Below are 14,785 nucleotides of genomic sequence, written 5' to 3'. Positions count from 1 at the left end.
AGCCCAAGTCCTCCTGGCCTTGGCGACCCCCCCACCCCCGCTAGTTGTTCAGGCCAGGAGGGAGCCCAAGTCCTCCTGGCCCTGGAACCCCCCCCCCCCCGCTAGTTGTTCGGGCCAGGAGGGAGCCCAAACCCTCCTGGCCACGGCGACCCCCTACCCCCACCCCGCACTACATTATGGGCAGGAGGGATCCCAGGTCCTCCTGCCCTCGACGCAAACCACCCTCCCCCAACGACCGCCCCCCCCCAAGAACCTCCGACCGCCCCCCCAGCCAACCCGCAACCCCCCTGGCCGACCCCCACGACACCCCCACCCCCCTTCCCCGTACCTTTGTGTAGTTGGCCGGACAGACGGGAGCCAAACCCGCCTGTTCGGCAGGCAGCCAACGATGGAATGAGGCCGGATTGGCCCATCCGTCCCAAAGCTCCGCCTACTGGTGGGGCCTAAGGCGCCTGGGCCAATCAGAATAGGCCCGGGAGCCTTAGGTCCCTCCTGGGGGCGGGGCCTTGGGCACATGGTCGGGTTGGAGTGCGAGCGGTCCTGCGGGGGGTGAATCGGACGTCGGGGGGGGACCATGTAAAAAAAATTTGTATAACGCGCTCACGCATATAATGCACAAGGGTATGCGTGGTATGTAAAAACCACGTATAACGCGCGCGTTATATGCGAGAAAATACGGTAACTCTATAAAATAAAGACAAAATCAAGGTTGTATCCTCCAGTCTCCTTATACCAATTAATAATAATCACTCATAACCTCAAGATGAAACACTGAAATGGGGTCCACATTTTCTTAACCACTTTCATACAATTTTTTATCATGGCAGTTAATTTCTTTATCTCATATATTTTCTATTGCCGCCGACACCGTATCCTCCTATCTAGCACTCTATCTCAATGCCCAGATGGCAAGGGGGTGGTGGGGGAGTTGTAGCGGTGACACATATCTCTGAATGGGGTTCCTGAAGCCACCGTCTCTCCTCGTGCACCCCATCCCCTTTAATCCTCCGCTTCGGGAACGAAGTCCTGACTGAGCAAGGCATGACGGAAACTCGCCCCCCCCCCCCCCCGTGGGGGGTGAAGGGGGTAGTAAAGGTGGGCATGGGACCACATCCTCCAGCAAAGAGTTCCAAAGTTTAACTATGGGACGTTGGGCCATGCAGGGCTTCTTTTTCTATTGGGAGGCCGGGAAGCACGGGCTCTTCTGCCATCCCACCCTACCCCTGCCTTTATCGATGTCAGAGCAGGAGCCAGGACTGTAGCAGAGAGAACGTGCCGCTGAGGATGACGGGCAGCTGCAAGGATCACTATAGCACCAGAGATACTGCAGGCTGCCATATTAGCCTTAAGGTAAGAGCGGGGAAGCTGGGGGAAGATGCAGGCCTTTCTGACTGACCCTCCCCCCTCAAGCAGGAGTGGCAGTGGATGTCCAGCAAGAGGCAGCGCTGCCGCTCCTGCTTTAAGAAGGCAAGGAGGAAGGGTCGGTCATCGAATCGGCAGGCTGATTTTTTAAAAAAATTAAATCGATTCGTGAATTGGGCAGCACTACTTCTGAAGAGCTGCTGGTTCCAGACAGGTGATGGGGAAAACAACTCAGCAGTACCCAATGTAAGAAAGTGATGATACCAGTGAAAAAAAGGGTTTTAAAAAATACTTTATTTTTGTGTGCACACAGATATACACTTTTTGTATTATTTTGAACTTTGGGACTGAGAAACACTTTCTGGTTTTAAAAGAGTCATCTAGTCAAATACTTACCCTTGGTTTTGGATATCCTAGAATAAAATTTGGTATTAAGCTAAGGCATGACATGTTTGTTTGAGGTTTGACTATTATCACTAACTACTGAATAATGATTGAGGTCTAGAAAGTTCTGAGTGGTGTAGAATGGGTAAGTGTGAATCAATTTAGTAGGGGGACACTCACTGAAGTTACATGGAATATTTTTAAAATTAATAGAAGGAAATATTTTTTCACTCAAAGAATAGTTAAACTTTGGAACTCTTTGCTGGAGGATGTGGTAATGGGGTTAGTATATCTGGGTATCTAAAAAGGTTTTGGACAAATTCCTGGAGGAAAAATCACAGTCTGCTATTGAGATAGAAATGAGGGAAGCTACTGCTTGCCCTTGGATCAGTAGCATGGAATGTTGACACCATTTGGGTTTCTGCTAGGTACTTGTAGCCTGGATTGACCACTGTTTGAAACAGTATACTGTGCTAGATGGACCATTGGTCTAATCCAGTATAGCTGTTCTTATGTTCTTATGAGTAGCCAGAAAACCAGGAGAATTGAGTTCACTTCCTACTAGATCTCCTTGTGACTTTAGGCAAGTCACTTAATACTTCATTGTCCCAGGTATAAAATAAGTACCTATAAGCAAACTGCTTTGATTGTAACCACAGAAAGGTAGTATATTAAGTCCCATCCCCTTTCCCTGAAATCCCAGATAGCTTTATATTCTTTCGTTTTGTCAGATTGTGAAATATTTTACTTTTTTTTCTTCTCCAATTTCTCTTATTTCCTTTAAAACACTTTTCAAATGTATACAGTATATCATAGGATTGATCACTCCTGATAGTAACCAATTGGGAATTGCTCCTTATTACGGATATATGTGAAAAATCAACTATTTGTCTTGAGAAAAAGTTTATACAGTAATTTTTTTTTTTTTTGTGAACTTAGAAAGAGGTTTATTCTTGACTACAATGCATTACATTTATTCATGAGAACAGAATACTTCACTGTACATGAATGCGAGAGGTCTGTTTGATAAGCTGGTAATAGGTGGTATTAACTGAACATGGCTTGAATTTTCCTGCACTGATCTCTTCCTCTCCCTTTCTCCAACTTTGTTATACCTGTCCCATTCCTGGTGAAAAATTCTGGGGTGTTCCACTTTCTCCAATGTCTTTCCGTATGAACCCCCTCTTTTTTATTGAGCACTGTATTGTGTATGTTCTTTTGTAATCAGTCTAAGTTTTAGACAGACTCTTTGTTTTTAAAATAAATACATGAGGTGAGAAAAACGAGGATGGAGGGTCAAAAACTTCAAACACCACACAAGCCCCTCTTAATAATTTTCACAGAAGAAGCGTTGCTGATGTGCAAATTGTGGGTTTTTCTGCCTTGTTCTGGAACTCTACGCCTGTGGAATGTTTAGTACTTCTCTTTGTGGACTCTGCTGATCTTTCATGAGTAGTTGTGCTGTGCTGGAAACCAGGTCGAAAGTGTATTGAGATTATATTATTTTATTTGGGTCAAAAACTTCAGTCATTGTGGATTCGGGGTTTCCCTTTTTTCCTCCTTTTGAAATTCCTTACTATCTGTTCTCTCCACTATTACTCATTTCTAAATGTAACCTTCTTTCTTTTTTTCCAGGACTGATTTGAAACTTGTCTGTAGTGCAATTTTTATATACCAGCGATCTGCTCTGTTAGCACACACACGACCTAGGATGATGGTTTATTATGCAACAAACTCTTTTAGCTCTTGAGAAATTGGTTAGTGTGTTTTAGTACATAGACCGCAATGTAACTAAAGCCTCTTTTATGATTCTGGAGGATTATATGTCTTTAATTCTGTTTTTCTTTTCTAGATTTTCCAGTTTACTCAATGACTATGTTGAGTCTGAATTTTTTCTGATTGATGGAGATTCTTTGCTAATCACACAAGTTTTGGAAAAGACGCTGAGGAAAGGACAGACTCTGCATTTCTTTTACTTAGTGGAGCGCTTTCTATTTAATTTGACTGAAAAAGGAGCAAAATATATAATTGTTTTCTTCAAGGTAAAATAGTGCATTATTTATTAATTTAATGAATGTAGATTTCCAATATTTATATGTCAAACAATATTTTTAAATAAAACATTAAGGGGAGAGGTTATCAAACTATGCTAGTGTGTTAAATTATTATCCTCTTAATGCAACTTAAAGGGCTGTACCACAGCTTGTCTTGCGCTAATGCATTGAGATTTAGGTCAGTAGGTTATATGCAAATACTAGTAAAGCAATTCATTAGAACAGTGTTCTTCAACCTTTTGATACCTATGGACTGGCAGAAATAAAATAATTATTTTGTGGACCGGCAACGGTCCACAGACCGGCAGTTGAAGAACACTGGACTAAGTAGTGCCCATCTCTACCCAATCTCCGCCCCAGACCCCGCCCCCATAATAGTTCTAATTGTAACACCATTTTTTCCATTCATTTTTCATATATACACATAATATAATTGTATTAACACATAATGGTTAACCACAAAATTAAAATACACAAAGCACACTGTATGCTTTTCAACATTGATTCCTACCAGAAAATAGATAACCCCATGCAAATGTAGGACCAAAAACTAAAAGAACTAATATTTACAACAGACCCTAAGATGCAAGACTCTGCAAGCAGTACAACCCCAGAGGAAAAGAAACAAATGCATTTCTTCCTGAACAGATAGCAGATGTAAATCAACCAATAAATAAAAAAATTAAAGCATTCACCCCTACCGCTGTTATCTCTCTCCCTCCATGCTGTGCCTTGTCTTCTGGCCTACCCCCCTGTGTTATCTTCTGGCCTACCCCCCGGTGTTATCTTTGGGCCGGTCCATGGTGCGATCAACGCGGTGTCTTCAAGCCGGCTCCCTGAGTGCTGCATTGCACAAAGCTGTGGGCAGCGTCCCGCGCATCATCTGGAAGCCTTCCCTCTGACGTTGCGATGTCAGAAAGAAGGCTTCCGGTTCATGCGCAGGACATGCATAGGAGCCTTTTCTCACGGCTTTGTGCACTGGCCGGCCTGAAGACCCCGCATTGATTGCATCGTGGACTGGCAGCTGAAGAACACTGCCTTCTGCCCTATGGACGTGCCGGCCTTGTGGACCGGTAGAAAATTTCTGCAGACTGGCACCAGTCGACGGACCGGCGGATGAAGAACACTGCATTAGAGGGTGACAAAATGTACGGCTTTCAGTTCTGGCTGAAACTGAATCTGCAGCCAAATTTTACTGCTCGGTTTTGGCAGGAACTGAAGTCAAAACCGTACCCTTGCCTTCTACCACTGCTGCTGCTGCTGTCAGCACAAGCCCATTCCCCCGAGTACAGTCCCTCCCTCTCCCCATCCCCCGACAAAAACCCTATCCTCCTGGTCTGCCCACCAACTCTGCCTTCTCCCTACCTATACTATATTACATAGTTTGGCGTCATCGGCGAATAGTGTTATTTTATCTTGAAGCCCTTGAGTCAGATTCCCTATGAATATGTTGAAAAGGAGTGGACCCAGGACCGAGCCCTGCGGCACTCCACTGGTCACCTCCGATGTTTTAATGGTACCCTCTCTAAAACATCGGAGGTGACCAGTGGAGTGTCGCAGGGCTCGGTCCTGGGTCCACTCCTTTTCAACATATTCATAGGGGATCTGACTCAAGGGCTTCAAGGTAAAATAACACTATTCGCCGATGATGCCAAACTATGTAATATAGTAAGTGAATGCAGTTTACAGAATTATATGGCGCAGGACCTGCTTACATTGGAAAATTGGTCCTCAAGCTGGCAGCTAGGCTTCAATGCTAAGAAATATAAGGTCATGCACCTCGGAAGCGGAAATCCATGCAGGACGTACTTCTTGAACGGAGAAACTTTAACTAGGACTTCAGCAGAACGAGATTTAGGAGTAATCATCAGTGCAGACATGAAAACTGCCAATCAAGTGGAGAAGACTTCATCTAAGGCAAGGCAGATATTGGGTTGTATCAATAGAAGTTTCGTCAGCCGAAAGCCTGAAGTCATAATGCCGTTGTACAGGGCCATGGTGAGATCTCATCTGGAGTACTGTGTGCAATTCTGGAGGCCACATTACAGTAAAGATGTGCGCAGAATTGAATTGGTTCAGCGGACAGCCACCAGGATGATCTCAGGGCTCAAGGGTCTCTCGTATGAAGAGAGACTGAACAAATTGCAGCTCTACACTCTTGAGGAACGTAGGGAGAGGAGAGACATGATCGAAACATTTAAGTATCTCACGGGACGTGTCGAAGTGGAAGATGATATTTTCTATCTCAAGGGACCCTCGGCCACAAGAGGGCACCCGCTCAAACTCAGGGGCGGAAAATTTCATGGCGACACCAGAAAGTATTTCTTCACAGAGAGAGTGGTTGATCATTGGAACAAGCTTCCAATGCAGGTGATCGAGGCAGACAGCGTGCCAGACTTTAAGAATAAATGGGATACCCGTGTGGGATCCCTATGAGGGTCAAGATAAGAAAATTGGGTCATTAGGGCATAGACTGGGGGTGGGTAAGCAGAGTGGGCAGACTTGATGGACTGTAGCCCTTTTCTGCCGTCATCTTCTATGTTTCTATGCTTCTATGTTTCTATGAGGATCTCTAATGGCATCAGAGCAGCGCAGAGCATTCAGTGCGCCGCCTGGCACCAAAAACTTATTGCATGGCTTTGTAAAAGGGGGAAGGTGTAAATCTCCTAGACGAAAAACCCTTATGTAAGCGCCTTTGGATTATATCATTATCCAAATTATTTGTTATAGGCTAACTGGCTTGTCTAGAGCAGTGGTTCCCAACCCTGTCCTGGAGGACCACCAGGCCAATCGGATTTTCAGACTAGCTCTAATGAATATGCATGAAAGAGATTTGCATATAGTAGAAGTGACAGGCATGCAAATCTGCTCCATGCATATTCATTAAGGCTAGCCTGAAAACCCGATTTGCCTGGTGGTCCTCCAGGACAGGGTTGGGAACCACTGTTCTAAAGGATGATTTGCACCTGTGTCCTTTAGACTCTGTGTAACCCTGGTAATAAAGGCAGACAAGAACCACATTCTGGAAATATATTACAATGTATAGGTAATATAAAAATATATAAACTCTATGAGTATAAAGTATAGTATATTAATATAGCAATGCAATAATAAAACTTTACAGTAAGACTTATCAGTACAAAGTAAAACAGCAAGATAGAAATCAGTGGAACTAATAATTATTCCCGGATGCTAGGGACAACCTTGGGGATTAGCGCCCAAGAAAAGGATCTGGGTATCATCCAAGACAATACGATGAAACCTTCTGCCCAATGTGTGGTGGTGGCAAAAAACACAAACAGGATGCTAGGAATTATTTAAAAAGGGATGGTTAACAAGATTAAGAATGTTATAATGCCCTTTTATCACTCAATGGTGCAACCTCATCTGGAGTATTGCATTCAATTCTGGTCTCCTTATCTCAAGAAAGATATGGTGGCACTAAAAAAGGTTCAAAGAAGAGCAACCAAGATGATAATGAGGATGGAATTCCTCTCGTAGGAGGAAAGACTAAAAAGGTTAGAGCTCTTCAGCTTGGAAAAGAGAAGGCTGAGGGAGATATGATTGAAGTCTACAAAATCCTGAGTGGAGTAGAACAGGTACAAGTGGGTCAATTTTTCACTGTCAAAAATTACAAAGACTAGGGGACACTCGGAGTTACAGGGAAATACTTTTAAAACCAATAGGAGGAATTTTTTTTCACTCGGAGAATAGTTAAGCTCTGGAACGCATTGCCAGAGGTTGTGGTAAGAGTGGATAGCGTAGCTGGTTTTAAGAAAGGTTTGGACAAGTTCCTGGAGGAAACATCCATAGTCTGTTATTGAGAAAGACCTGGGGGAAGCCACTGCTTGCCCTTTGATCGGTAGCATGGAATATTGAGACTCCTTGGGTTTTGGCCAGGTACTAGTGACCTGGATTGGCCACCGTGAGACCGGGCTACTGGGCTTGATGGACCATTGGTCTGACCCAGTAAGGCTATTATGTTCTTATGTAATGGTGCTGACCTAAGAACCACCTGTCAAAAAAGTCCTGACTCACACTTAGAACTTAGTAATGCTTTCTATCTCACCCCTACTATAGGAGGGATAACTGACCTTACCTGTCGGTTGCCTAGAAAAGTCCTTTGACTCCCACTGTGTTACAGGTCTCTCCTTTCCCTATCCGACTCCAAACTGAAGCTTCACAGCTGGCTCCTGGACAAGGATGGGTAGATAGGATGCCTCAGCTTCACAGTGTCTGAGTTCATTGTGAAAGTCTGTCAGCACAGAAACTGAAATGCACACAGCTGTTCTCTGGAATTACAAATATCTTAGTTGAAACTAAGATTCTACTCAGTATTGGTTCTTATTCAGTACAACACATTTTCTCATTATAGGCACTGACTAAATAAAGTTTGCTTTGGATTGCCCACTGCTATATGGTTGACATCTTTTCCTCACGACTCTTGTATCTTTGGATTGTTCTCCCCGTCGTAGAAGCCTCTCTGGCTTTTCTCTCCCTTTTGAAAAAGTACCCATAAAGGCATTTAAAAAAATATATTTTTATTGTGTTTTAAAAGCAAAAACACATACTCAAAGCAAAACATAAATCAGGCTCATATTCAGACCATGGGAAATTGTCAGCAGTCTCTGGCGGTCCTTGGCAATACTGGAAATTCAATACTGCCACCGTATCCAGCCATGGCAACAAATTTCCATTCTATTTTTGGCTGGTTGAACATAGCTGGCTATGTCATTATTCAACGACTAGCCGGCTATGTCTCAACAGCCAAATATATACCAAGTTTCAAGTTTAGATTCAAACAGTTTTATTGATGCAAACATCATCAAATACAACAAATACAGCATCAAAGCACATCAATAATGCATCAATTTGGAAGTTTCAAGTTTATTTAAAATTTCTTATACCACCCAATCAAGCCTTCTAGATGGTGTACAAAAACAATGCCCCAAATAAAATACAATTTAAACAGAAACAGACCAGGGGAAATAACAATTTTTAAAGACATTGACGAATAGGAACAAAAGGAAAGATGGATTAGAACTACAATTGATAGAGAGAAAGAGAACACATAAGGGAAAGAATGACAAAGGGATGGGGAACTGATGGTAAAAACCTTTCTTGAATCTAAGTCATCCTTAAAAGGACAATTTAAGTTACAAAAGCATTCATGGAAGAGAAATGTCTTTAATTTCACCTTAAAATTGGCAAGAGTTTTTTTTTGTCGTAAGTAATTTGGGATACTGTTCCAAAGAGAGGGGACACTAATGGAGAAAATTGTAGTCTTCATTGTGCTGATATGTTTCAATGAGGGAATGATAAGAAGGTTGTGAGCTGTAGATCTTAAAGTCCTAGTTTGGATATATGAGATACGTAAGTTATTAATAAATTTTGGCTGGTTATTTACTATTTTAGGTGGCTCTATCTGGACGTCAAACTTAGCCGGTGAGCCACTGAATATTGGTGGTGACCAATCTGTTAAGCTGGATATTCAGCAGGAATTAGGCAGCTATGCCCCTTTGAATATCAGTACATAGCTACCTATGTGCAATTTAGACAGCCAAGAGGCGTTCCCAGCCATCTAAATAAAGCTGAATATTAGGCCCAAATTACTTTTTCATACTTTAAAGAAGACAAGGAGAAGGGTAACAGGCATGAAGTGATGGTTAAAACTCGAAAAAACTAGGTGGTGAAACTAACTTGAAGGGAGAAGCAGGCACAGCCCTGGTCACCTTTCTGGGCATATTGGATGGGTCATTCTGGTCCTTATCTGCTATCATTAACTGTTACTGACTTACTGTTACTTGAATCGATCCATTATTTTTTTTTTATTTTTCTACAGGATGCTGAATGTTTTTACTACACATGTCCCAATCTCCTTTCTCTTCGTACTGCATTCATTTTCCATCTTCAACAAAACACTGATATTGAGGTTCACAGTGAATTTACCAACTGTTTGGCACCAGAATGGCAGAGGTTCCTGAAAGAAAGGCATCCCTATTTTTTAATTATTGATGACACAGGATTGAATCATCTTCAAACTTGTTTTTTAAATGTATTTATACATCATGCTCTGGGGCAGAAAATCAGTGTAGTTCTCATCTCAGGACAAAGATCAGATGTCTTAAGAGTATATGGATATCTTATTCAGTCTAAATACTACCACATTAGAATATTTCAGAAGGTAAATTATCTCTTATTCATGTACTGCACTGGTTTTTGTTATATCAGATACAAATTTATTATGCTGTCATAATTATGGGATCAATATTCAAAAGATTACCAGAACAAATCATGAGTATTCAGAATTCATCTACAGGCTGGTTAAATTTTGTCCAGGCAAAGGTGGCATCTGGTTAAGGTTTACTACTTAAGTTGGGTCTTATAAATACCTGACCTAAAGATAACCATAGAACCTGTTTGGTTAACTTTAACAAGGTTTATTCAGCTGCCTGACGTAACCCAATAATTTATCTGAATATGCAGGTAACTAGGTAAATTGAATATTATGACATTCCTCATTATTAATGGTAGATTTTAAGTGCTGTGTTTTGCTTTGTATACATTATTATATAAAAGTATGTCTTCTTTAGAGCTCCTTTTAAGGTTTCTACTGCAGTCTGGAGAGGTAACAGCTCCAACACTCATAAGAATTATATGAGCGTTGGAGCAATTTCCTCGCCAGGCTGTGGTAGAAACCTCTACCACAGTTTAGTAAAACCCAGCGTTAATGTTTATGTAATATAAGAACATAAGAATTGCCGCTGCTGGGTCAGACCAGTGGTCCATCATGCCCAGCGGTCTGCTCCTGCGGCAGCCCATAGGTCAAGGACCTGGCAGATGAGGTTCAACGTGGATAAATGTAAAGTGATGCATGTCGGTAACAAAAATCTCCTGCACGAATACAGGATGTCCGGGGCGGTATTTAGAGAGACCTCCCAGGAAAGGGACTTGGGAGTTCTGATCGACAAGTCGATGAAGCCGTCCACGCAATGTGCGGCGGTGGCAAAAAGGGCGAACAGAATGCTAGGAATGATAAAGAAGGGGATCTTGAACAGATTGGAGAAGGTTATCATGCCGCTGTACCGGGCCATGGTGCGCCCTCACCTGGAGTACTGCGTACAGCATTGGTCGCCGTACATGAAGAAGGACATGATACTACTCAAAAAGGTCCAGAGAAAAGCGACTAAGATGGTTAAGGGGTTGGAGGAGCGAAAGCGAAAGATTAGAGAAACTGGGCCTCTTCTCCCTCGAACAGAGGAGATTGAGAGGGGACATGATCGAAACATTCAAGGTACTGAAGGGGATAGACTTAGTAGATAAGGACAGGTTGTTCACCCTTTCTAAGGTAGGGAGAAAGATGGGGCACTCTCTAAAGTTGAAAGGGGATAGATTCCATACAAACGTAAGGAAGTTCTTCTTCACCCAGAGAGTGGTAGAAAAATGGAATGCTCTTCTGGAATCTGTCATAGGGGAAAACATCCTCCAGGGATTCAAGACAAAGTTAGACAAGTTCCTGCTGAACAAGAACGTGTGCAGGTAGGGCTGGTCTCAGTTAGGATGCTGGTCTTTGACCGTAGGGCCACCGCGTAAGCGGACTGCTGGGTATGATGGACCACTGGTCTGACCCAGCAGCGTCAGTTCTTATGTTCTTATGTTCAAATGAGCCTTAACTGAGTCTAGCCTAAGCACCGAATCCTGCGGCACTCCACTGGTGATGCTTTTCCAGTCCGAGTTTTGTCCATTTACCCCCATTGTCTGTTTTCTATCCGCCAACCAGTTTTTGATCCACGTGAGTATTTCACCCTTAATCCCATGGCTCGCAATTTTTCAAAGTAGTTGTTCATGCGGGACCTTGTCAAAAGGCTTCTGAAAATCCAGATAAACAGTGTCGACCGGGTCACCTTTGTCTATCTGCCTGTTTACTCACTCGAAGAAGTGCAGCAAGTTTGTCAAGCAAGATCTTCCTTTGCTGAAGCCATGTTGGCTGGTCCTTTTCAGATTGTGTCCGTCAAGGTGGTCAGTGATGCGGTCATTTATCAACGCTTCTACCATCTTTCCCGGTACCGAGGTCAGACTCACCGGCCTGTAGTTTCACGGATCTCCCCTCGAAACTTTCTTGAAGATCAGAGTAACATTTGCTATTTTCCAGTCTTTCGGAATCCTTCACGATTTGATCGACAGATTGGTTATTAGTTGAAGCAGTTCAGCTATAACCCCTTTCAGTTCCTTGATTACCCTCTATTGGGTGAAAAGGCAGGTTATATATTTGTATATTCAATTTACCGATTTTCCACAGTTGAATATTTGTACCTGCATTTCTGGGGACCTTTTACTAAGCTATGCTGAGAAATGGGCTTAGCATATCCTTGCACTGGCCTTTTTCGTTTGGTAAGCCCATTTCTAATGCGGCCAACAAAAAGGGCTTTTTTTTTATTTGTTTCATTTATGGCCATGCACTAATGTTAGCAAAAATTCTATATATGGTGCCTAAAGTTGTGTATGTACATAGGTGCACACAGCTGATGTACATGAACAACTTAATTAATTAATAGGCCTAATCAGTGCTGATAATTGGCAATTAACTCATAATAGATGTTAATTGGAGTTAACTGAAAGTTAAAAGCAAAAGAAACTGTGGAGACAGATATTCCTGATGTGGGCTTTATTGAATGTGTAGTAAAATAATCCACATATATGATTGATGAGGAGGACCCAACATGGCCCGTGTTTCGACCAAAATGTCTTCCTCAGGGGTCCCAATAAAATTGTATCAAAAGCACATGTGTGGATTTTTTGGCAAAAGCCCTTATTTTCTGGCGCTTGCCTGTCCTGAGTCCAGCTCCTTACTGGCCTCTGTGTTTCAGGTAGAAGTGCTTTCCTAGTGGGTCTTCTTCTTAGCTGTTTGTTCCAGGTCCCAAGGGACCTTAGAGAACGGAAAGGGTAGATGTGAATCGCTTGTTTACGCTTTCCAAAAATACTAGAACTAGGGGGCAAGTGATGAAGCTACTAAGTACTAGATTTAAAACAAACCAGATAAAATATTTATTTACTCAACATGCAATTAAACTCTGGAATTCATTGCTAGAGAATGTGGTGAACTCAGTTTAGCAGGGTTTAAAAAAGGTTTGGATAATTTCCTAAAAGAGAAGTCCTTAAGCCATTTTTGAAATGGCTTGGGGAAAATCCACTACTTATTCCTAAGATAAGCAAAATAAAATATGTTTTACTTCTTGGGATCTTGCCAGGTACCTGTGACTCAGGTTGGCCACTGTTGGAAACAGGATACTGAGCTTGATAGACCTTTGGTCTGTTCTAGTATGGCAATTCTTATATTCTTAATATTGTATATTCCCAGCTAGAAACAAGGCAAAGACAGGGGCCTGAGCTCAGACCCAGTACTTAGGAAAAGATTAGCTCTTTATCATTGTTGTACAATTAAAGTTCACACCCCCTTTTATCCCCATTTCTTAAAATGGAAATTTCCCCTGATCTCCCTCCCATGATTCCTGTTTTAAAAATGATGTAAAGGCCCTTACCCTTTCCCCAGATCCTGATCCTCTTTTCACAGTGCTGTGGTGCCCTCCGGCCCCCTAACTCCTCAACCCTTGACACCTCTGGCATATAGGAGGCAATTCTGTAACAGGTCATCAAAGTGTAAGTGCCTATTTTCTGCAGGCAGTGAGCCTATTCTATAAGAAAACTTAACGCATGTAAGTGCTTTTATAAAATACAGTGGTACCTCAGTTTACAAGTGCACCGGTTTGTAAGTGTTTTGCAAGATGAGCAAAACAGTCAGCAAACTTTTGTCTCGCAAACCTAGCACTGCCCCGATAAACGAGCTCTGTTTCCAATGGTGGCCCAGGGGTGAGTACCTGCCTGGGGGTGCTGCAGCGCTTCCAAAGTGGTTGTTTCCTTCCCTCGGGGTCCCCGTGCGGCTGCCCTCCTGCCGTCCGTCAGCACCTACTGGCTCCCGATCCAAGCCGGCCGCCATCCTGAACGAGCATGTGCGCGACCTCACCTCTCCTAAGTCAGCCACTGCCCCGACAACACGCTCACCACGTACAAGCATGTAGGACATCCTGCGTGCTTGTAAGTGGTGAGCGTGTTGTCGGGGCAGAGGCTGACTTAGGAGAGGTGAGGTTGCGTGCATGCTCGTTCAGGATGGCGGCAGAGTGAAAAATCCAGAGTGGATTCATCCTGCAACTATGTGACTAAAGAGAAATAACTCTATTGTCTAGAACGTCTCACCTATTGCACTGGAATAATCATTTCCTTTCCTATTAATCTATTAAATGTATGTTTTATCATCTCATATCACTCAGTTGACTTCAGACTGAAAACTCATGAATAGTATTTTATATTCACTTCTGTAGAATAAGGAGAAAATAAAACATGCCATCCAAACATTGATCCAGCATGAGGAAAAATATAATTCTTTGCCTGACCAGTTGAATTTAAGCAACATTCAAAAAGAGGTAAGTGCTGTTTCTTACTTTCAATTATGTCTAGTTAACAGAACATTGGAAAAAAAGTCCATAATCTTATTGAGACAGACATGGGGGAATCTACTGCTTAACCTGGATCGGTAGCATGAAATGTTGTTACTCTTTGGGTTTCTTTACCAGGTACTAGTGGCCTGGATTGGCCACCGTGAGAACGGGCTACTGGGCTGGATGGACCATTGGTTTGACCCAATAAGGGTATTCTTATGTTCTTATGATGATGAGCCGGGATCTCTTGCTGAGCCTTCCAATGGCATCAGGAGATGCCTTAATAAAAAGTAATCTCCTCCACAGAATCAGTCCCACTGTTGTTATCACAGGACTGGTCTCGTGGCAGCTGTAGATGATTTTTTTTTTTTTTATTAAGCTGTCTCCTGCTGTTGTTGGAATAGGAACTGACTGCTGGCACCATGGGCAAAGACTATGGGGCGGGGCCAGGCAGAGCTGGGGTGGGGATGTGGATAGGGCTGGATGGAGAGG

General features: G+C 42.9%; 1 protein-coding gene across 6 annotated transcripts in view; it reads left to right on the top strand.

The window, feature by feature from the left end:
- Positions 1 to 14,785, top strand: part of LOC117359357 (probable ATP-dependent RNA helicase DDX60) — a 254,746-nt gene that overhangs the window by 16,633 nt on the left and 223,328 nt on the right. For all 6 annotated transcript variants that reach the window (XR_004539215.1, XM_033941992.1, XM_033941983.1 and 3 more), the window contains exons 4-6: positions 3,599 to 3,788; positions 9,643 to 9,984; positions 14,177 to 14,278. Coding sequence is in view for 5 of the 6 variants with exons in the window: in XM_033941992.1 (XP_033797883.1) it covers positions 3,599 to 3,788; positions 9,643 to 9,984; positions 14,177 to 14,278 (634 nt within the window). In the remaining variant the exon portion in view is untranslated. The remainder of the gene's footprint in view (positions 1 to 3,598; positions 3,789 to 9,642; positions 9,985 to 14,176; positions 14,279 to 14,785) is intronic.

The sequence above is a fragment of the Geotrypetes seraphini genome, chromosome 1, assembly GCF_902459505.1.
Source record: "Geotrypetes seraphini chromosome 1, aGeoSer1.1, whole genome shotgun sequence".
Classification (NCBI taxonomy): domain Eukaryota; kingdom Metazoa; phylum Chordata; class Amphibia; order Gymnophiona; family Dermophiidae; genus Geotrypetes; species Geotrypetes seraphini.
Note: the sequence above shows the minus strand (reverse complement) of the source record. Positions and strands in the feature narration are given on the sequence as shown.